This window comes from Arachis stenosperma, chromosome 4, assembly GCF_014773155.1.
Source record: "Arachis stenosperma cultivar V10309 chromosome 4, arast.V10309.gnm1.PFL2, whole genome shotgun sequence".
In the NCBI taxonomy this organism is placed as follows: Eukaryota; Viridiplantae; Streptophyta; class Magnoliopsida; order Fabales; family Fabaceae; genus Arachis; species Arachis stenosperma.
The window spans coordinates 6,371,511-6,395,882 of NC_080380.1; the positions used below are offsets into that span (position 1 = coordinate 6,371,511).

Genomic DNA, 24,372 nt, shown 5'->3' on the forward strand with positions numbered 1-24,372 from the left:
TGAGTGTATTTTTGAAGAAAAGTTCCAACCCCTATTTCCTAAAACTTACTAATATTTATAACCCATATCTGTATAACCGATCATTAATTACACGACGCTGCCTTGTATGAGAATTTTTAGGTAACTGTTCCCGTTCTTTTACTCATGGGCGTTACCCATAAATTCCTCACTCAGAGAAAGCCTTCGACTTCTCTAATTGTATAACCGCTTGATTCTCGATTCGAACAATTGTTCGATTCTTCATTCGAGTGCTTCTTCGATTTAACAGGGTATCTAAATTGAGTCCATGTCAAATAACTTCCAATGAATGCCTGCACGTGCGTCTTTTCGACATCTACTTCTTTCTTTGTGTAACCGCTCGATTCTCCACTGGAAAATACCATTCGATTCTCTATTCGAATTACTTTCCCGATTTGTTAAGGTGTCGAAATCGAGTACGCGTCAAATAACTTCCATTTAACTTTTGCACGTGTGTCTTTTCGATTTCTACTCCCTTCCTAACATCTCTCCAACATTTCGAATTAGCTTATCCTTTTGAAACTATTTTTCGACTAACACTAGTATAAATATACTGAGATTTTTCATGTATATACTCTTTCTAATCTACTAAAAACATGCCTAAAACTCTTATTAACTTAAGTATCAGAATCTTTTACAGGTATCACCCCCCACTTTTTCATGAAAAATTCGAACAACAGCTCCTCAACATTAGAATAATTCAGACACTATTCTATAAAGAGTCTAAATTCTTCATTCAAACCCAAATTAACATTTCAAGTAATTCTCAAAATATTATTAATGTTAATTTTTCTCTTATAACCTAGTATCATTTAATCATCTGATGGAAGGATAAATAAAAGAAAAAGAATCTTAGTATATCATTACGTAGATTCAAGATAAATGAAAAAAAAAAAAAAAGAGGAACCAAGAAAATACAATATATCAACTTCCCCATAATAAGATGAGGTGACAATATTTACAATGTTAATTTCTTAATATAACACTATTTTTTTTCATGCTTTTACATATTATAAATAGATAAATAACGATAATGATAGAAAAAAAAAGAAAAATATAAGGAAAAAATAAATTTAAATAAAAAAACACGATTATATATGCCTTCTAAAAAAATTTATTAAGTAATAGAATAAAATTAAATATTTAAAAATAATTGTAAAAATACCTTACTTTTAAAATATATAATAAATAAAAATTTCAAAATATTTTCATCTAAAGAAAAAAAGCCAATTAAAATTTTAATAAAGTAAAATTTATATTGAGACTAGACAATTTTAGAGTTGTGATGACTCACGAGTAAGGGTAGAAATAAATCACGTATTCACGTTAGGCTATGTTAGCCATGTCTGTAATAAGATTAGTTTGGACTTATTTGTTGTAGGCTATTTATTAAGTATTAGGTCTTGCGTGATGATAAGTCTGACCTCACTTAAAGCTTGTTAAGACTTAAGAGATTTTATAATTTAAAAAAAAATATTTTTTTATTAAAATTAAGTCCACACTTAATTAACGAAACAAAAATAAATAATTTATATTTTTAGATATAATTTTATACTAATAAAAATTTTAATAATAATTAATTAATTGTTACAAATCATAAAATCTATTAATTTTTTAAAATTTTTTTAAAAAAATAAATAGTAAAATAAATAATAAATAAATAAATAAAATAAAAGATATTAAATATATTTAAAAGAAGTGTATGTATTTAATTAAAGAGATAAATATCTAATAGATAAAAATCTTTAAATAAAATAAATGATATAAATTTAAATTCTAATCATTATATTTTTTAATATAATTATATATTTATATATCTTAATAGATTTAGACGGATCTAATAAATTAAATAGACTATTTCATAAACTTGAGACTAATTTATTAAAAAATTTTAAGTTTTAAAATAATTTTGTCCTGAATTTATTTTTTGTCAGGTCAAGTCAGATACAAATTAGTCTGTAAGTTCTTGCTAGATTGTTTGACATTTTTTCATTCCTAGTTATAAAAATATAAAATTAAACTATATAGAGTTGAGTTGAGGCAAATTATGTGAAAATACCTTGAGATTTCAGAAGTTTAAATTCAGGAAGCAGGATGAACAAGTGAAAAAAAAATAGAAGCTGAACAAAATAAAAGCAAAAATGATATGAAATAGTCATGATATACATATAAGATCCAAAATGTGATTGAGGAATCCGTCATAGTTGTTAATTGTTAAACGAAAAACTGTCAAGTCACCAAAAAAATTGGAAAAAATGGCGTTGATATCAACAAAATAAAAAAAAAGTCTAGGGGCAGTAACTTTATCAAATTTTGGCATGCATGTAATTAACAAAGAAAAATAAATTATGGAATGAAATCTCACATTAATCTCACATCATTAAAATCATTATTAATGACTATTTGATAGTTATAAATCACAAAAATTACTGACCTTAACACTTCTCAAATAAAAATGATTGATGTGACCTAACACCTACATTGATTAGTGTCCTAACTCCTATTCCTTATTTTTTTATAGTATTTTCGAAAAATTAGAATAAATATTAAATTTAATTTCTAAAGTTACATTCAAACTTCAATTTAATCTTTAAAATTTTTATTATTTTAATTTAATTTTTAAATTTTTTAATTAATTCTATAACAAAAACTATCACAAAAATTAATGTAATTAAATTTAAAATAATCTTTAAAATTTTTATTATTTTAATTTAATTTTTAAATTTTTTAATTAATTCCATAATAAAAACTATCACAAAAATTAATGTAATTAAATTTAAAAAATTTAAAAACTAAATTAAAATAATTAAAATTTTAAAGATTAAATTAAAATTTGAATATAATTTCAACAATCAAATTGAATATTTTTTAAAAAAATTATAAATTATAAATTATATTTAAAAATTTATTATTAATTAATAAATGATTACATATATAAAATAAAATTTAAATTTTAAACATTTAGTTAGGACAAATAAGATCGTTAGTTAGGGAATTGGTTTCAATTCCTCCCATTTGGGGGAGATATTTTGATCACTCATTCTTATTACGCATGTGCTGCATAAACCACAAACCTTCCATTATTAAGATTTAAGACGAGCACGAACACACTCTGTTCCTAAGTCAAACAAAACCCACTTGTGTTTGAAGCCAAAGATGGGATCTTTAGCCAAGAACGGACTCAACAATTACTTGAAACAGCTCCAGCAACACCCTTTGAGAACCAAGGTCTTCTTCTTCTTCTTCATTTACTTTGTTTTTCTTTTCTGCATTTTTTTTTATAAACTTACCTCTCACTTCAGCAATTTTCCTTCTTGCATCCATTTTCGTCGACCCTCTGTTTTCAGTAGTCCTAAAAGAGCTACCTTTTAAGTTTTAAACTTTGAACCATTCAGGTAAGAGAGTGTTGATGGGTTTATTAACTTCGATTGTGACTAATTCAGGTTATCACAGCAGGGGTGTTGTCTGCTATCAGTGACATAGTGTCTCAGAAGCTTACTGGAATACAAAAACTTCAATTCAAACGGATTCTTCTCAAAGTGGTCAGCTCCTTTTCCTTCTTACTTTTCTACTGCCTCTAATTCAGATAATTTAGTTTTAGTTTGGTCAATAAGACTGTGATGTCAAGATTAATTGACTAATAAGGGTAAAATATTAGGATCTTAACAAGATATTTTCCCAAGTAGCCATTCTAATGATCTGCATTTATAATTTCAAGGAATAAGCTGAAGGTTTATTCAATCAGCAATGTTCTAAAAAACTAGCAGTGATGTGGAAGGGAAACATTGAAGGAAAATTTAAACCTATATGTTGAAAAGCAGCTTGTTAAGATGTTGAAACGTCCCCCCTTTTTTTTTTCTCTAAAATCTCCATAAATTTCATTAGAAAGATTAACATTTGCTTCTCATTAATATCACTATTTTGATGAACTGCAATATACCAATGAGCTCAAACTACTTTGTGCAATGATCAGGATCACACTTTGGGTGCTGGAATACCTAATAAGAATAAAAAAAGGAGTAAAATAATAGCTGCTGATCTTTTACCGCTTATTAATTATTCAGGGTCAACTTGTTATATGCATAATGTCACATCATTTTGGCCAATAAATTTAGATACATGTCCAAAATATTTGTTTTCAATGCCATTCCATGTTTACATTAGGAATAACATAAATCGTTTATTGCATGCAGTTTTTTGGAGCTGCTTATCTTGGACCCTTTGGACACTTCTTTCATATTATACTGGATAAAATTTTCAAAGGGAAGAGAGACTCAACAACCGCAGCCAAGAAGGTGAAGCTGCAAAAACTTGTGTTAGAAAACATTATTCTAACTGCAGAACTGAAAATTGAAAAATAAGATTACCACAAATTTTATACAAATTTTTGTAAATGAATTTCAATTCTTTAACCATATCTGTCCTAATATATTTCCACAAAGATTTACTTATTGAGCAATACTAGGGGGCCAGCAACTTTAGTATTTTGTAACCATCAATTGGCCATCAATAGTGTTTTTAATGGTGTGAGATTACATCCAATGGTGAGAAATCACTCACTTTTCTTTTGATGGTTAAGTGCTGGACAGAAAACATAAAAGTTGCTGGCCCCTTAGACTTTTCCTTATTTTTTCTATATCTATTTCTATTTGGTTTTATGTTTGATTCTTGGATATTCCAAACCCACTTCTATAAAAGAGACAAGGTAATAAGTTGCTTACCCTTTTTCAATTATTTTTGGCTTTTCAGGTTTTGATTGAACAGTTGACATCTTCTCCTCTGAACAATTTGCTTTTCTTGATTTATTATGGATTAGTTATTGAAGGTTAGCCCTTTCTATATACCTAATTAACTTGCATCTTTTTAGCAAAGTTAACATGGATTTACACTTGGTTAGATACAAGTGGAAAAAATGTGAACAAATAAGATAATTCTCATTCATGTCAACACACTAAATAGTCCACCTAATGCAATTATATTCCTGGTCAACTATTTACTCAAAAAAAATAAAGAAGAAGAACAAACTTATAGGAGTTATCCTAAAAAATAATGAGAGAATGACTCAATACCAAGTGAATCCACAAAATGATGTCTAAACTGCCATACGTCGTTGAACGCAGGTCGACCATGGGTGCATGTGAAAGCTAAGGTTAAGAAGGACTATCCATCAGTGCAGTACACATCATGGACGGTAATCTTCAATTACAACTTCAAATAACATTTAAGATCACTCCAAAAACATTATAGATGAAAATAAATGGTGACAGCTAAGAGCATGCAAGTATTTCTGTCAAAAAAAGATTATTATTATTATTGTCATTGATCACCAACTTGAGAGCCTCTAATGGATTTGGGATGCAGTTCTTTCCTGCTGTGGGGTTCATAAATCACAAATTCATGCCTCTTCATTTCCGTGTTGTTTTCCACAGCTTAGTTGCATTTTGCTGGTACATGTTTCTTTTTTTCTTTCTTTCTTTGACTCTCCTTGTCTTTCATCATCATTTGGTAATTGTGTGTATTTTTCATTTCAGGGGAATATTCTTGAACCTAAGAGCACGGTCCATGGTATTGATTAAAGCCTAAAGTGATTATAGTAAAAGCTCTTCCAAGTAACAGATAATATAATATGTTATGAGGGTCTATGTCTAACTGCTCCCAGTGCTGTATGCTTCTGATTTATTTTGAACTATTGGAATTTCATAAGGCATACCCTTTCCCTCTCAGAATATAAGTGTTCGCTTGAGACAAATTGATATCTAAAAAAATCAGTATGTCTTAATTAAAATTAAAGGGTAAAGCCTATTTTGGGAGCATGTTTGGTTTGTTAATTGCTGGTGGTGGAATCCATAGAATTTGTTAATTTTATCCACGTATTTTAAATTTTAATTGCCAAAATTTCGAGTCACTTTTAGTAAGAAAAAATATTGAAACGCTTAAACCGTAATGACAAATAATAGATTTAGATAATAATAAAAAAGACAGTCATGATGATGTTCTATAACCTATGATGCACAGATACTGACACGAGAGACACGTCAACACACAAATTTTAAAATTTTATAAGATACGAGGACACGCATACATATAAAATATAAAGTATTTTTTAGATAAATTGTAATGATATTTTGATATTTTACTGATATAACAACTTAGCGAAGTGTCCGTGCTTCATAGTCTATAACAAACATCCAAAAAACTCCATGTAATTTCTAGTATTTTTAGTTATTATTTGATTAGCATAAATATTAAATTATTTTTAATAATTTATATATGCAAATTTTGGTAATATATATATATATATATATATATATATATATATATATATATAAATTATATATTTTTTATATATAAAATTTTTATAAATATATATATAAATTATTGTTGATTAAATACTAATAAAAAATAATAATATTTATTAGCCATATAATATTGCTTACAAACATCCTAGCAATAGTTTTTTTCACATAATAAAATATAGTTTCGGAGGTTCACACGCGGAACAGCACATGTGAATTATAATAATGAAGTTTTTAGCATCTCTTGAGAAAATATGATATGAAGAAGTGAGACATGCATGGTCATGAAGTGTAAATTGAAGTGCCAATAATGCCAAAAATTTATGTTATTGAGAGACTTGAGAAATGAGAAGAAGAGAAGGCACTTGCTATTTTTAAAGGTTACGCCAAATGGCTCCTCAATTCATGTTTATAGTTTCAGAATTGGTTTTCCTTATTATTATTCGAAAAAATGAATTCTCTCCATTTTTTTAATAATTAAAAAATAAAGTATGATTTTTAATTTTTTAATATTTTTTTCTAAATTTTTTTAATTTTATTTATAAAATTTATGATAAAAGATTATATTTTATTCCCTCACTTGTTAAATCCATTCCCATTATTAATAAGTGTATGTCACCCACAAAATAAGGGTCATTGCTTTCTTTTAGAGGATGGAAAATTAGACTTAGGAACTTAGGATTATCCATCAATTTTACACGACTATTTCAACAAATCTGAAAACAATTATTTATAAAGAATATGAAGACACTAAACAGTAAGTAAGCAAATGAACACAATAAATCGTAAAAAAAGAACTTTGTATTATGAGTTATTATGATGTCAAAATGTTTGCAAAATAAGGCAGGGACATGCATTATATGAGCTATAACACAATATTTGACACAATATATATTAGTTGATAAGAACATACACGAGTAAATAATTAAATTTTTTAATATTAATTGTTAAAGTTATGGACTTAAGGTCTTATTTTGTTAACATGTTTATAGTTAGCCTGCAGAGTTTACTCGTTATGTCTGTCGAAAGTTGAAAGTCAGCATAGGAGGGAGAATACTCAATGTAGATATAGCCAAAGCAAGAAGACATAAATCAATTCACATTTCACACAACTCAACCATATTTTGCATTACCTAAAACAATAAAATCTCATTGCTGGATCCTCTTATATATAAATATATGCATGTGCTTAAGCATTAGCATATAAAATCAAAGGCCTTCATAAACAAAGAGAGGGTAATAGCACATGGCAACCTGTGTAATTCATAGCAGAGTTTCTTCATTCTGGTGTTTGAGTACAAGATCGATTGCTGCTACAATGAATGTGCCCAAGATCCATGTGACCAAAATCACCACCACCCCATCAAGTTTGGCAGCAGACTTGGATTATCTAAATAACTTCACTTCATCTACCACCACCACCACTACAAAACACTACACCAACAATAATAATTATTCTAACAATTCAACAACACTTATTCAAAAGTCCATGGAGATAGCTAAGCTTCATTTGATTATGGAGATTGTATCAGATAGATTGGAGATGCACAAGAACGTGGCAGCGCAACGCGACAACTGGAACCACCTTCTTCTAACATCAGTTAACATGATCACTCTTTCTGCTTCAACCATGCTTGCTCTTGCAGCTACTAGTACTACTTCAAGTGGAGCACCTCTTATGGCACTTAAGGTTTCATCAACAATCCTTTTCATGGCTGCAACTGGAATACTTGCTGTCATGAACAAATTCCAGCCATCACAGCTTGCTGAGGAACAGAGAAATGCTGCTAGGTTGTTCAAGCAGCTTAATGGAGAGCTAAGAACAAAGGTTTCTCTCGGTAACGCCAATGAATTCGAGGTAACTGAAGCAATGGAAAGAGTTTTGGCATTGGACAAGGCTTACCCTCTTCCTCTTTTAGGCACCATGCTTGACAAATTCCCTCACAAAATTGAACCAGCAGTGTGGTGGCCTCAAAAGAAGAAGAAACATCATTGGAAAGAAGAAGTAGGGGACAACAAAAACAACAGCAATAATGGATGGGATTCAAGGTTGGAAGGGGAAATGAAAGCAATTGTGAAAGCTGTGAGGAAGAAGGACATGGCTGAGTACACGAGGCTAAGTAGAAAGGCTTTGAATCTAAACAAGGTGTTGGCAGTTTCAGGGCCATTACTCACTGGTCTTGCAGCAATTGGTTCTGCTTGTTTGGGATGTGTGAATGGTTCATGGCCTGTGATGTTCGGTGTTGTTGGTGGGGCTTTGGCTTGTGTTGTTAACACAGTTGAGCATGGTGGCCAAGTTGGCATGGTGTTTGAGTTATATAGGTCTCTTATTGGGTTCTTCAAGCTCATGGAGGAGTCTATTCAGCAGAATTTAAGGGAAAAAGATCTTCACAGAAGGGAAAATGGAGAATTGTTTGAGATCAAAGTTGCCCTACAGCTTGGTAAAAGTCTTGAAGAACTAAGGCAATTTTCATCTTCTACTCAAAACGATTTTGCTAGCAAGCTTTTCTAGGCATACCAAAAATGTTATTAAGATTCTTTGTAAATGATAATTTGAGACTTTAGCTTATCTGCTCAAATTATTCATCAAGCTGTTTCTGATCTGCATTTTCTAATATTTTGGAAATAGCAGATTATTAAAGCACATGACTGTTGGACAGCTTCGATATGCATAGTTTAGGGGTCAAGTTGTACTATTCATTCACTCTTTTATATGTAAAGCGCTTGACTTAATTAATTTTATCCTTATTATTTTGTTATTAAATTATAAGGAGACCAAAAACAAATAGAAAAGCCAAAAGGCCAAACAGGAAAAAGGATGCTAACTAATTTTGGTCCCTAATAGTTACAATTGAACAACAGAACAGAACAAGTGAGAACAGGTTTGGAGACTTGAAATGAAATGGGAATTTTATTTGTTTTGACATCCATATCCATGATCCATAAGAAGCTAATTATGTGGATTAGCAACAATCGGTAAACAAATTGATATAAGTATGTAACAAACTAACAATGCTGCAGCTTTCTCTTTACCTGATTTTTGTAAACCCCCAACTTCATTACTGTTGTTAGGAGTCCCCTTCACGTGTCAAATTTTGAGTGGCTTAGGCTCTAGGTGGGATATTCATGACAACGATATTACCGAAAATTGCAACACCAAACATTAAAAGTATTCAAATTTTACACTTCTAGTTACTCAGTCCTTGTCTAACGTAAATGGTTGGTAGTAAAAAGTAATAATAGACTAATGCAGGCTGCATTAAACAAAAGCATAATTTGCAGACGGATTACTTTAATTATGTGACCTTCATTATCCATTATTACTAGTTTATTCTGCTTCCATCTAGTGCCTTTTGGTCTAGTTAAAAACATAACCTTACAATTTCTAGTCAACTAAACCTACAAAAGAAGCAAAAATAAGAGTTATGAAAGAATAATCTTATTAAGTTCAGAACTCATTTAATTGCGGATTAGAATATGATTAACACTAATAGGGCGGTGCTCACATAGATCTGATTTACACAAACGACATTTTCTCGTTAATAAAAACAAGAGTGGTGTAATGTAACCACAAACTATTCTTCTTGCCTTCCATTGCCTTTTCCTTTTCCTTTTTTGCTTCACATTCCAACCAAAAGCTCCAAATTTTTTTTATTGTTTTTAAAATTTTAATTGAATCTGACTGACTGGTATCAATGACCATTTGAGATTGATGACAGTGATGCACAACCTCCCAGTGGGCCCATAAGAATTGTGTCTCTGTCATCCAACTGTTTGTGAAATTGCCACACTCACTCATACGGTCATACCCCATCGATCAAAGATCCGAAATTTAAGCTCTTGACATTGTTGCGGTGCTCATTGTTGCTGTGGGAAGATGATTCAGTTGCTGTTTCTAGTGGTGTTCATGGAGGCAGCGATGATAGTGGTGTTGCTGTTCAAGACCCCATTGAGGAAGCTTGTGATAATGGGATTGGATCGGTTGAAGAGGGGTAGAGGACCACTCATGGTTAAGAGTGTTGCAGGTACCATCTTTGTGGTGCTCTTCTCCACTGTGTACACCATGCTCCAGATTCAGAAGCGTGGGATCGAGGATGCTGCTGGTGGTTCTCTCAACCCAACCGATCAGGTTCTAATGGCCAAGCACCTTCTTGAATCGACACTAATGGGTATGTACAATTCCTTTCCTTTCATTAGTTGAATGAGTTGTTGTTTTTGTTATGGTGTGAACTGATTTGTTACATTGCTATTTTGAGCTATTGAGGATGTATAATACAATGTGAGACTTTGTATATTCATGGATGTGTCTCAGATTTATTCAGCATTTTTCATGATTGCATTGGAGTTACTGTTTCACTGTTTTTTGGTTTGGGTCATTCTAGAAATGTCTATATTGCAGTTTGGTACTGGTTTTTCTTTCCTTAGTAGATGAATGTCGAATGTTGAATCAACTTGAGTTGTGTGAACTTCTTAAGCAGATTCTAAATGTGAGCCATCAAAATGGGTTGATTAAATATTCCATAATAATCAAATTATATGGTTTTTACTGATTAATATTACTCAAGAAAAATCAAACAATCTAAAATTATTGTTCTGTTCTAATAAAAACTTTTGGATTCCTGCTAAAGCACCTTCCTCAAGTAAAATACATAATATATATTAGAATAAACACCAATTTGGTCTTCAAGTAATTATAGATCAGACACTTTGCTCCCCAACAAATTTTTATTCCCTAGAAGTCTTTGAGAATTACTTCTGTCAGATCTGAAATTCCTTGGGAGCAAAGTGCTCGATCTAAAATTTGTTAAGGACCAATTCGATTGTTTACTTTATATATTATATTCCATATGAACTTCCTTATTGTCTTCCCAACAATGTTGATGCCATCCAATATCCTAAATCGCATCATAAGAGAAAGGACTTTGGAATGGAATCACAGTTATAATCCTACCTGAATGACACTGTTTTGAGTTTCAGGACACTCACTCTGTTCCCTTAATATTCTGAAAATATTGAGATTTGAGACTAGTAGAACACTATGGGTATTTAGAATCAATCATCTTTTGTCAATTATGTGCAGGTGCTGTACTTTTTCTTGCACTTATGGTAGACAGATTACACCATTACATAAGAGAACTCCGTCTTCGAAGGAAGGGCATGGAAGCTGCCAAGAAACAAGCACGTGCAGAAGAAGCAAAAGTTTTGAATTCAGAAGAAAACAAAGCCATAGAAGAAGAAGCAGCCAGATTGAGAAAAGAAGTCCACCAGCTTGAATCTGAACTGCGGTCAAAAACTGAAGATGTAGATGTTGCAGAAGCCAATGTATCTGCTTTAAGAAAACAATCTGAGGGCTTCCTGCTTGAGTATGGCCGCTTACTGGAAGAAAACCAGGAACTCCGCAGTCAATTACAATCGGTCAATGGAAGGTTGTCACGTTAAGGTACCAACAAGAGTATGTCAGAAAAGATTGCAGGTGTGTGGATGATTTAGTTTCCAGGATTTCATGGAAGTTTGCTGATAACAGGTTTATCACATGATCCATAAGAATTAGGATTTTCACTTGAAGGTTGTGATTTTGATATCAATTTTCTGCTGACAAAAAATGTGAAAATTTTGAAAAGTGACTACAGAAATATAGTTCTGATTCCCTGCACATATGTAACTTATATGTTTCACTACTTAAGATTTGACAAACTTTGAAGGATGTGGCCAAGAAAGTGCCTGGTGCTGTTTTATGTTTATTTCTGTTGGCATTTATTGTTGTTTGATATTAACATTGGTCCTATTCAGATGACGCCTTGCTTGGCCGTAGAATATTTCTTGTCTGGTCATTTCTTGTGTTAAACTTTTTTTTTTCATTTTTGGTCATATTTATGTTAGTTAATCTTACCTAAAATAGTTCTTATGTCCAAGAAGATTAAGAAACTTTTATTGTCTTTTAGCCTTTTACCTCTTTTTATTTTAATTTATTAGGCCTAAGTTGGCATTGGTACAATACTATTTGCTGTATTTTTTTTTTTTTTTTTTGCTTAAGTTGGCATTGGTACAATGCAATTGCTATTTGTTGCATTGCTCTTCTCAGCCTGCATTTTTTTAGTATGATGAATGACACTCAGATTTCAGTTAAAAACTAAACGTAACTTGATAAGTACTACATTACAAAGCATTCTAATATATAACCAATTTAAGTTGATCAAGTGGTCATCTTCTTCGTCTACTTAAATGTTGGAGATTCGTTTTTTTTTTTTGTGCATACAGCAATTTATTAGCTAATGGCAGACCTTTAAATAGAACTTAAATCTATAATAAATTAGTCCTTGATTTATCAAATTGAAAGATACAAGAAAAAAAACATTCTTACATATGCCAGTTTGAACAAATTATATTAAGATAACAGAGTTTTTCAAGCTACAACTTTACTAAAACTATTTGGAAAGGACTAGTCCCGTCATGAGTGGAATTGTTTGTTTGATTTGTTTTGACTGACAGGATCAGTATAAAGGAGAGACTGAATCGGTTTGGAGCTATTAACCAACAAGATACGTTGTGTGTTTTATGTAACGCAAATATTGAGTCTGGTGACCACTGGTTCCTTGGCTGTAGTTTTGCTTGGCATGGTTATCGTATGTTGGTAGACAATGGTCTTGCTTAGGTACGTTGAATGAGCATTTCTTAAGTTGGACAGAGATATCACAAAGGAAGGCAGAGTGCAAGAAATAAATGGTATGCTTTTGTGCGATTACCTGAAACTTATGGCTGGAAAGAAACAGGAGGATATTCCAAAATAAAGGAAAAGGATTTAAGGAGATTATCAACATGTCATTTCTGAGCTATAAGGGGTCGTTAGGTGTGGATTCCTTTTATTGTTGATAACAATGTTGAAAATAACAAAGAGGTATATGTTATTGTAGGTTACAGTGTTTGTCTCTTTGTTTGAGTTGTCTTACCATTATGTTTTCTCTATGCTCCACTCTATTTGTCGAGCTCCCTTTTTTTTAAAAAAAAAAAAAGATAACAGCGTTTTAGGCTGAGCTGGTAAATAGATAATAATTGTCAATTTATTTATTTACGATGTAAAATAAGATTCTTGGTTATGTATGGTTCAGTCCAAAAAGGAATAATTAGTAACTCTTTAGAATTAGGTCATGTTATCATAGATGAAAAGATAGACAACCCAACCACCATCCTGCTGCAGCCTGGTTCGAATTACAAAAACACTTATTTTAATTTGACTCTTTTGTTTTGGCCTTTTTCGGTACCATTTTATATTTGAAAAGACCCAAACTTATGATTTGTGCCATTACTGTTACCCTTATCGTATAGTTTGTAATTGTGGTCCCCTTGGAACTAATAATAGAGGCTAGCTGATATAATATAATTAAAATATATAATTATAATAATGAAAGAATATGTAATTAATAAAGATGTTAGATAACAAAGGGAAGGAGGGGCGGTCACTTATTAGTGCTGTTGAGGATAAAGTGGCATCTGCGACCTCTCAGCTCATTTAAGAGCCCAAAATGTGTTCTCATTTGCAACTTGCCCAAGCCAAATCAGTTATATACTTATATGAATTAAGGTATTGGTTAATTAAGATAACCATAGTGATGTTTTTGATTTTACATTAAAAAGTTGGCGCCACTAAAAGTCTCTAAGATAACTTAACCATGCTGATGTGCACTCAGTAAGTATCAATTTGGACGGTGTCACCATCCAATCACCATCAATAACAAAACCAGATATACCATATTAAAAAAGTAAGAAATTTATTTACTGTTTAAAAACATGTTGTGATCTGCATTATGTTTCGTTACAGTATAATATAATAAAGTATAGGTTAACATGTTAGCTGGTTAAAGTAGGAGCCAGCCTTTGCTATATGGATAGCATTAAATTTTAGCCTCACATTATTGGGAACACGTTATTATTCCATTGAAGTAGAATAGGAAATTTAAATTGTAAAGTAGCCATATCATCCAAAGTGGAAATAAAGAGGAGAGCATGCGTAACATAAATTTCTTTCTTCTTACAATAATAATAATAAATGTTTAGAGATGAACATGATGAACAACACCCTAAAAACACTGAATCTCTAATGCAACACTTACAATCAATGATTCTGCAAAGGTAAGAATCACCAACAACAACTACTACATCATTCCATCTACTCAATTCATGAATTACATTGCAAATTACTACTACATCCTGTGGTGGTTCAACAAAATTCACCAAAACATTCTCATCATCCTCTCTAAGGATCCTAACATTGTCTGAACAAAAATCCTGAGCTATCCCAACGGGAGAGTAGTCCTCATTACTTCTCACAGTGATCCACTTATCATCATCAGCATCATTAAGATCCCAGTTAGGCTCATCATCACCACACAACCCAAGAACTCTGTCCCTAGCACTTGGAGAATTCATTGAAGAGATGCCACGTGGCGAGTCCTGATTGGTGTCCCAGTTCCAAAGGCCTTGTGGTTCCAAAACACTTGTGGGTGTGTCCAAATCATGATCATCACATTCTATTCCCACAAAACGCGATTCCGCAACGAACGCGTGTCCCAGAAGCTCCTTCACCGTCCATCTCTTACTCGCTTCACTCCTCAAGCACTTCCCCAAGAAGTCCTTAACTTCCTCCGACACAGATTCCGGAATCTCTGGCGCCTCGCCGGAGAATCCAACCCGATAAAGAACCGAAACAGGGTCGCCGGAAACGTCTTTCCACGGAGGTTTCCCGGTAACCATCTCAAGAATGGTGCATCCCAGGGCCCACACGTCAGCTGGGAATCCCTGTTCATCCCCACGCGCCACCTCCGGCGCCATGAACGCCGGCGTTCCAGCGATAACCCCTCCTCGTCCGCCGGCGCCGGAGCCAACTTTGCGGGCACAACCAAAGTCGGCGATTTTGGCGCCATGTTGGGTGATGAGAACGTTCTGCCCCTTGACGTCGCAATGTACTATCCCATTGGAATGAAGATAATTGAGTCCCAACAGAATCTGGCGCGTGTAGACACTGGCCAATGAGTGTTCCATGGTGGCACCGCCGTGATTGTAATGGGCAATTACGTCAAGCAGGGTCCCCCTTGGCGCGTATTCCAAGAAGAGGTTGTAAAAGTACCGACCATCCTCGTACGTAACATCGTACCCTTTGTACTTGACAATCTGAGGACAATTGAGCGATGAAAGAAGACCCTGTTCCTTCCGCAGCTCCTCAGACCGGTGTACCTCCGCTGACTTCACGGCAAAGAGTTCACCAGACCCATGAAATTCAGCAGTGTAGACGGTGGCTGTGGAGCCCCGGCCGAGGGTGTGACCTCTAGTCCAGTAGTAGTCCATGGATCAGAGGTAAGAGAGAAGAGATTGTTTGATAGATGTGTGTATGGAATGGAATGTTATTGTTGGGAATTGGGAGCTAGCTAAGTTTCTTACAGTTTATGGAAATTATTATATATTTATATAAGATACAATTTGGTTTGGTTTGGTTTGGTTTGGTTGGCTTAGTGTGAGGGGTTAACCGAGTTATGATTGGTGATATGGAAAGCTGCTCTTTCATTTAAAAATGTGCACTTTTTTTTTGCTTGTGTACAATGGACGGCGGCCGTCTCATTCATCTATCACAAGGTTCTTGTCATGAGATGATGGGAGCTATCCACGTGTCCAAGCCTCTCCTTTTGTTGTTGGCCGGCCATGTTATGTGTGTTCACTGTTCGCTGGTGCTAGTTATGGTTAGTGCTAGTACTGTACACCTGGCTAGTTTTAGACTTGGATGAAGAAAAATTATTTATCTTCTAAACAAGGATTTTTCAAAATAATCATGAGATAGTGAATTGTGTTCACATGGTGGCACGTGGTTATACTAGGCTAAGATTGCGGTTCGGTGCATGCTGAAATATTAACCGGTGAACGTTATTACTGTGTGCGCGCGTGATTCATGAATCATGAGTGTTTATGGATAATAATCTTCACTGGCATATTCCATGGTATTTTCTTTTTTTTTGTTTGTTCCATTAATTTTGTTAACTATATTGTAATCTATATGTTAGTACCTTTCATGAGCCCACACCACCACAATAGGTTAGGAACTTTATGCTATAATAGTATATGCATTATTATTATTATTAGGTAGCCTAGATAATAATGTGAAAATTACAGGGATTTTGCCAAACAGGTAGGTAGCACATTCTGTTTGGAAAAGATAGAAAACCGTCTCAATATAATAATCTCCAAATGAAAAGAACAAGATGAAAATAACTGTTTCGATTCAGTGAATTCAATATAATAATCTGCATGCATTGTATGTACCTGTTTTGGTGAAAGTCAATTCTTGAGGAATTTATTAGTTTTATACAGTGTAAAACATTTTGCATATGTTATATTATCTAATAACTATATATTATCATATATATTAATATAATATTTTTTGTAGCCTGTAGTCTTATCCGCTTTACTTCCCGCATAATTAATTCAGTTAATCTACGTACGCCGTAGTTGATTTTTAAAGTCAAAGTGGAATAATGGACGAAATGGTATTTTTTATTTTATAAAAAAGGAACTTCCAGTTCATCTCCGAGATTAGGTAGATTGTATGCGAAGCAAAACAAAATTAAAGAAAGGCAACAGCGAAAGGCTTTATTATTATTATTATTATTATTATTATTATTATTATTATTATTATTATTTTAAAGAAAGAACCATTCGTAGCTTGGGATTTATCTATGATGAGTCACGATGACTGTAAAGGTGAATAAATATTGAAATATTAAACGGCGAAGGCCTCAAAAGTATGGGCAACAACGTTGGATTATTGCACTTTGCACAGATTGAAAGTACAGTTGGAATACATATAACATAACATAACATATGGTTAAAGGAAGGAACGAAAAAAGCCAACTAACTCGTTTCACTAATAAGCATAAGCAGCATCCATCACCACACATGATGAAAGGAAAAGAATTTGGCTTTTCTAAAGTCTATAAAAAGTTCATCATGTATTATACTTGTGTATTTTAGAGGATCACGTGTCACATTTAAATCATTTATGAGAAAAACTAATAATGTAAGATTTAATTTAAGAACCCCAAATTTAATCAATCATATAATCTGTGTCATTAACTTTTCCATCAACCTTTAAATATTACAATGTTACACTCTTCAAAAAAAGAATAATGCTCCTACATCTCACACTTTAGAGAATCATTATCTATCAAGATCCAAAATTAAATGCCAACCAGGCTGTCCATTCACGTTGTGACTTGTGAAGCTGTTAGCTAACTATATTATATACATAGGAAGAGTTTCAAGTGTATTAAGAACACTGGTGTTTCAAGTTATTTTAATGATTGATCTGAACTATAAAAAGGAAAAGTCTAGGGGGTCAGCAGTTTTATTGAATTTTGGCCAGCATGTAACCAGTAGAGGAAGGTGAGCCATTGGATGAAATTTCACACCAATCTCACACCATCAAATCATCATTGATGGCTAGTTGATGACTAACAATCACAAAAATTGCTGGCCCCTAGCATTGCTCCTATAAAAAATATATATAATATATATTAATTAAAATCAACAGTTAAAATAATTAAAATATTGGTATTTTCAATATATTTTAAATTTTTTTATGTATATAAAAGAATTTCAAGTGTATTAAAAATACCAATATTCTATTTATTTTAATGGTTGATCTGAATTATAAAATAAATATATAATATAGGAAATATTTCAAATGCACCGAGGAGTACCGGTGTACCAGTTGTTTTAACTGTTGATTTCGATTAATATATATTATATATATTTTTTATAATTTAGATCAACGGTTAAAACAATTGGAGCACCGGTACTCCCGGTGCACTTGAAATGTTTCCTATAATATATATTAATTGAAACGAGTTTATAAATTAAAACGAGGAAAAGAATAAGAAATTAAAGAAAGTGAAAACAAATGTTGGAGTGTTAAGTGTAAGTGTTGAAAGTAGGGTGAGGAAGTGTGGACGTAGGCGTTGACGCTTTGCGTGCGTATTAGTGACGGTAACACGCTTAAGGGCGTGTTTGGATGCTTGAAATTGAAGCAAGCCAATGATTGAAGATTGCATTAGTCACATGCCGCCAGCCAATCATCTTTGATGCATGCATTGGATCAGGGGATCACGCTGCGGCATGCTGTACGGTGCACATTTCATAATCCCCCTTTTTTTTCTTAATTAAGATTTGATTAAAAAGCGTTCACATTTCTTTTTTAGTTTTTCCAGAATGGAAACCTGGCTTCTACTCATCACTACCTAAACACCTGAATAGCCATTGGCCAGATACATTGACCCAAATTTAACTATAAATTTGTTGTGGCTGGTGACATGCTAGCTCAATTCAATACGTGTCACCTTATCGTCACTATTATATGGCTCAAATTAGATCTAACTAGGTGATTATATTTTAAGATTTTTCCAACCCGCCGGCATGTTCCTCAACCTCCAAAACTCTGACATGTCATAATTTGCTTCTACTCACAAATTAAGGTATCGTTATTTGTAAATACAATTTTGTAATGATTTAATACATACTCAATTTAGAGGTGGAGTTATATACTGATAATAGAAGCTGTACGGAGCAAATTATCTAAGACCAATGAATAGGGTATTAAACTACTATTTCATTTTAGTTTATGACAACAATAAAAAAATTTTATAACTCACAAATTTAATCCAACAAAATAGATATATTTTATTATAATTTTATTTTTTATTATTTTATCTTTTTTTTTTTATTTTATTTTTATTTATTTTTATCTTTCATAAGTCAATATTTTATATATATTTAATTTTACCTTCATAATTTAAAATTATTTGTCTTCTTTTCTTTTTCTGCCTCTTTCTTTAACAATACATTAAGTGTCTCATAATTTGCTATATTTTTTTCTTAATAATGGAATGCATGGGGAATCAAGAAGATAGTGAAAATGATTTCCCACTACTTCCTAAGTCATATGAAGAATTTTGTGAAATGTTTTCATTAGAAGAAGTTGAGTTAAATATCCCACCTGTTAGTGAAAAATTATTTGAAGATAATCAATATTCATTATTAGATGGTAGTGACTTCTATATTCCACAGTGTATTACTAAATTTTTTTAGTTATGTTCACTGTATGCAACACTTTTTCTACCTGATGATATGTTTTAAGAGATATTTTCTGAAGGAATTTTATTAAAAGAGCTTAGTGATAACATCATCTTTAAAACTGCTAATGAGTCATCAATCAATAATGTTACTCCAAGTGATAATTTTCGAGAAGAAGAGATAATGAACAAGTTGAAAAATATCAATGCAAGTTGTCTTAGCAGAATAGTATTAAGCCCAACAGACTTGCTTACTTTAAATTCTTGAAGAAGACATGAACAAAATTATGTCAAGGCTAGTTTATATGATAACAAAAGAAAATTAAAAGTGAGTTGCAAGATTTTTTTATTGTTGTTATAGGCTAAAGTGAAATAATAGTTTAATACAAGGGTTCAAACACAAGGTTGCTTCAATCCTATGTGTTAGGAATAATACACTATTCTCCCTTGAGAAAATACCTTTGACAGAGAAATAAAATAGACACAATCACAACACAAGAATTTAACGTGGAAACTCCAATTACCGGAAAAAAAACCACGGCCGTCATCAAATGACAACCAGAAGATATCACTATGTGAAAATTGTTACAACACATAGATTTCTTTCTCTCTATCACCGGCACTCTAGTACATCCACACTCTCTCAAAGCAAATATCTAACTACACCTCACAACACTCTCTAATCAAAGAGTATAGAGGAAAAGAAAAATCAGATACAAGCTTAAAGTGTTTTCGACTGGTGCAAAAACAAATGGAGAACTTGGCCTCATATTTATAGCCTGGGCCACTCATTTCATTTGCTATCCTAAACAATGTGGGACTAATTCAACCAAATCCTAACACTACGTAGATTTATAGGCATGTGATGAAGGGGTATATGTGAGAACTTCTACGCTCCTTAAACCCAGCAATTAAATTAGGTGCAAAATAGATGCAACAGTTCAATCATCTTTATATCAATATTTATCCTCTATTTATACTATTTTTTCTTAGAAATAAATACTATTTTCTGTTCGTTACACTAAACCCAATTATACTCATTGCATATTTATTAAAAAAAAATTAAATCACTAACAGTTTTTTCGTTAATTTTTTTTAATGAGAATACAGGAAGGCTAAGAACAAATTTAGAAAATAAAATAAAATTTGCAAGGAGTTTTAATAAGAGAGAATTTATAAGAAATTTTTATAGGAGAATTTTATTTTTATTCATTGAAATTATAACATAGATAATACTATATATATTTTTGTAGTATTGTAATTGAAACATCATCAAAAAAATAAAAAAAAATTAATTCACATCATATTATATAGAATAATCACATCATATTTTCTCATATTGACTTTGTTATAGTTAGTGCATTATTGTAGGTAGTGTTCAATTTAATATTACTTTGGGTAGTGCATCAAGAGTCAATATTATATTATTTATTATTTGAGTGGTAAAATTCAAGTTTGAATACAATGACTTCTACTAATGGAAATGTCAAATTAGGCAAATATAAAATTGAAAAGTTTAATGAAAAAATTGATTTTTCCTATTAGAGGATGCAAATGAAAAATTTGTTTATATCGCAAAAATTGCACAAGGCACTGGCGAAAAAAGAGAAAAAGTCAGAGCATATGAAGGATAGGGATTGGGAAGAATTAGATCTTGAAGCGCGAGCAACGATAATCTTATGCCTTGAGAGGGATGTTGCTTTCTTGGTGAATGAAGAAGCAACTGTAGCAAGCGTCTGGTTAAAGTTAGAGAGTAATTTCATGACAAAGACTCTAACTAACATGATTTACTTAAAATTCAAATTGTATACATGCAAGATGGATCAGAGGAAGGCACATCAATTCGAGAATATATCAATAAATTTAATAGGATTATATCAAACTTAAAGGATATAGATGTGAAGATTAAAGATGAGGATCAGGCACTCATATTATTACTTTCATTACGGAAGTCCTATGAAAATTTGGTGCAGACTTTGCTGCTAGTAGGTGACACTCTGACCATGGATGATCTGCGTAAGGTTGCTACGAATGTAATGTCGTCTTCAAATGAAAGAGAGTATAATGATCAAGTACAAGGATTGTATGTCGTTAGAAGGAGGAGTAATGAAAGAGGAAAAGGTAAGCGTAGAAAGTCTAGGCTAAAATCTAGACCTCGCGTGAAGAGAACATACTTTAAATGTGGTGAGGCTGAACATTTTAAAGCAAATTATCCAAATAGAAGATAAATTCCAAGAAACAGAACAATGACAACTCAAAAGAAAACAAGAAGCAAGTTACGTCTCAAATGGTGATGAAGATTGTTACTATGTAATAGATGATTCTTACGAGATATTCGGTAAGTTGATGCTTGATTCTGGAGTTAGGGGTGTTCATGGGTCGGGTGAAACTAGGTTTGATGTGACCCAGACTCGACTCGAACCTGATCCTAGACCCGATAAAACATAAACACTTTCGGGCCACGATTATACTGGGTAAAAACCGGGCCGTTAACATTACATTACCTTGATATCTTCTTGTAAGCTAGCATGTAAAAATATCCAAATTTTCAAAACTCCATCCATTATTTGACATAGTAAAAGCATAACTACAATCAATACTAATATTGTTTAATAATACCAAATATTTAAATCAATAAAAATAACACAATATTATGCATTATTAGTCTAAAGTCTTATGCATTTTAAACATAAAACATTAACTTATAGTCTTATAATGACTAATAATACAAAATATTAAGATTTACAATACTTAAATTCCGCATAAGAATAGCCATCATTCATCACTAATAACACAAAATATTAATTATGTATGATGACCAGGCCACCGGCCCGGGTTTGGGTGACTCGAGATATGGGTCGGATCCGACCCGAAATAATGACCGGGTCTATTTTTGAGACCCTTATCCAGCCCAAGACCTGGTGAAATCACACCAAATTAGCTCCTAAAATATTCGGGGCCGGGCCTATAACACCCTACCATACTTAATCTTATGCTTAAGTCATAAGACTGGGATAGTAAGGTATTACGACCTCTAATCATAAAAATATATATATAATGATAGGGAAAAATATACTTAGCTAGGAGCCTTGAAAAAATGGGTAAAACAAAAGTTGCAAAATAAAAAGCGCAACACTTAGAAAACGAAATTACTTATGTGTTAAGAAACCTAAAAGTTGTAGATATAAATAAGCAGAAGAAAGAGAGTCAAGAATACAGTGAACTAGCTCTTGACTCAGCCTGCGAAGCTAAGACTGGCCGGAGAATATTTACATATATATACAGTATCCCAAAATACCCAAAATACAGAAATAAAGTCTGAACTCTTTTGTAACCTCTACGAGGAACAATATAATCAAGTTTCTTGGAGAGAAAGCTAAGTAACTAAGTACATATATACATAAGTTGTCAAACCAAAATATCCCAGAAACTACTTCGCTTCAGAAATCCAGACGCCTAGCGAAGAGCCTCTCGACTTGCATCTGAAAACAACAACACAGTATGGGGTGAGAATCGGAGGTTCTAAGCATGGTAAAGGTGTCACGCATATAATATATAAGGTCTTGGGAATACCAGAGGCAGTCCTAGAACGCCGACACTCATATTATAAAACTTAAAGAACTAAATAGAAACCTTAAATCAGGGTGGTTCTCTAAGGCTTTCTAAACTAAGTCAATTTCTTAAATCTAACTGAAACTTAACTAGAATTCCCAATCTCTCCGCTTTTCCTCCATTTTCGGTAATTACAAAGACAAACAAGCAGATAAAACAAGCACAGGTAGAATGCAGATAATACAGATATCAATTATGATAATTAGCATGTTATAATCAATTAGGCAATCCCAAGTAATTCACAGGCACGCAATTCAACCAATATGCACATGATGCATGCCTGTCCTATAACTGTTGATATCAACTGTCGGTTACGTAGTCATCCCGACATGTTCTCAAGCTCAAAAATACACCATGGAAAAAATTTCCAAGCTAATATGGGAAAAGAATGCCCCAAGCTCAATAATATCCATGGGACGAATCCCAAGCTGACATGGGAAGAAGAGACTACACCTCAAGCTGACATGGGGAAGGCTATACCCCAAGCTGAATGTTATCCCTGGGACGAATCCCAGTCAGAAACAACACCCCAAGCTTAATAGTAACCATAGAAAAAAATTCCGGCTGACATGGGGGCAATGCCCCAAACTTAATATATTCAATAATTTTTCATAATTATCATTTTCATTCTTGATATTAATTCATGTCTCAATCTCATCATTCTCCACTTCACTCAACTCATTGATCATACATTTTTATTATTCTTGACTAATTAATATAATCAAGTCTCAAATTCTTACATTACTCTCTTCCTTCATCTTATCAAATCAAATATTATCTTCTCCAACTATTAGTTACACACTTTCTTACCTACGTTCATGCATACAGTCAAATTTGGACATACCCTTTGGATCTAAATCAAAGTTTTACCATCTTTGTATTAGAATTGAATTTGATAACAAATTCAATAAAAATTTGCTGCTACACTTAAGAAGATTAAAAAAAATACAGCAGGCAGCTCTGTTTTTGCAAAATCTATAATAAATTCAATTCTAATCCGTTACTCCTAGATTTTGGTGAGGATACACTTTACACCCCTAAGTTTCAGGAAAAACAAGTTTCAAGTTCATAGCACTTCGTTTGGTTAATTAAATGTCAATTGGAATTGCTGCCCTGTTTCTAGTAATTGGTTCTGAATTTTCTTTGAACAGCCCAACTTCCAAGAGATATAACTAACTCTAAAAAGTAGATATGGACATGAAATTGGTACTTAATTAAAGTAGACTCATAGATATTCAAAATTAATTTGGAAGCAACTCAAAATTCCGTTTAAATCAAAAGTTATAGTGTCTGGAAGTTGGTACTGCAGAACCAGAAAATCAGAAAATTCTGCAGCA

At 32.5% G+C, this 24,372-nt stretch overlaps 4 protein-coding genes across 4 annotated transcripts; 3 read left to right on the plus strand and 1 right to left on the minus strand.

The window, feature by feature from the left end:
* Positions 1–3,017: 3,017 nt before the first annotated feature.
* LOC130976185 (peroxisomal membrane protein PMP22) lies at positions 3,018–5,872 on the plus strand. Its single transcript, XM_057900967.1, has 7 exons — positions 3,018–3,246; positions 3,462–3,560; positions 4,212–4,313; positions 4,768–4,843; positions 5,139–5,209; positions 5,380–5,465; positions 5,550–5,872. The coding sequence occupies exons 1-7, from the start codon at positions 3,175–3,177 to the stop codon at positions 5,599–5,601; spliced, it is 558 nt and encodes a 185-aa protein (XP_057756950.1). The 5' UTR covers positions 3,018–3,174; the 3' UTR covers positions 5,602–5,872.
* Positions 5,873–6,495: 623 nt separating this feature from the next.
* LOC130976780 (probable F-box protein At4g22030) lies at positions 6,496–9,043 on the plus strand. Its single transcript, XM_057901706.1, has 2 exons — positions 6,496–6,694; positions 7,318–9,043. Exon 2 carries the CDS (start codon positions 7,561–7,563, stop codon positions 8,824–8,826), a length of 1,266 nt encoding a protein of 421 aa, XP_057757689.1. The 5' UTR covers positions 6,496–6,694; positions 7,318–7,560; the 3' UTR covers positions 8,827–9,043.
* Positions 9,044–9,911: 868 nt separating this feature from the next.
* Positions 9,912–12,128, plus strand: LOC130976388 (uncharacterized). The gene is made up of 2 exons (XM_057901240.1): positions 9,912–10,483; positions 11,395–12,128. The coding sequence occupies exons 1-2, from the start codon at positions 10,192–10,194 to the stop codon at positions 11,751–11,753; spliced, it is 651 nt and encodes a 216-aa protein (XP_057757223.1). The 5' UTR covers positions 9,912–10,191; the 3' UTR covers positions 11,754–12,128.
* A 2,035-nt stretch (positions 12,129–14,163) lies between these two features.
* LOC130973711 (mitogen-activated protein kinase kinase kinase 18-like) lies at positions 14,164–15,747 on the minus strand. The gene has a single exon (XM_057898346.1). The coding sequence runs from the start codon at positions 15,651–15,653 to the stop codon at positions 14,217–14,219; it is 1,437 nt and encodes a 478-aa protein (XP_057754329.1). The 5' UTR covers positions 15,654–15,747; the 3' UTR covers positions 14,164–14,216.
* Positions 15,748–24,372: the final 8,625 nt, after the last annotated feature.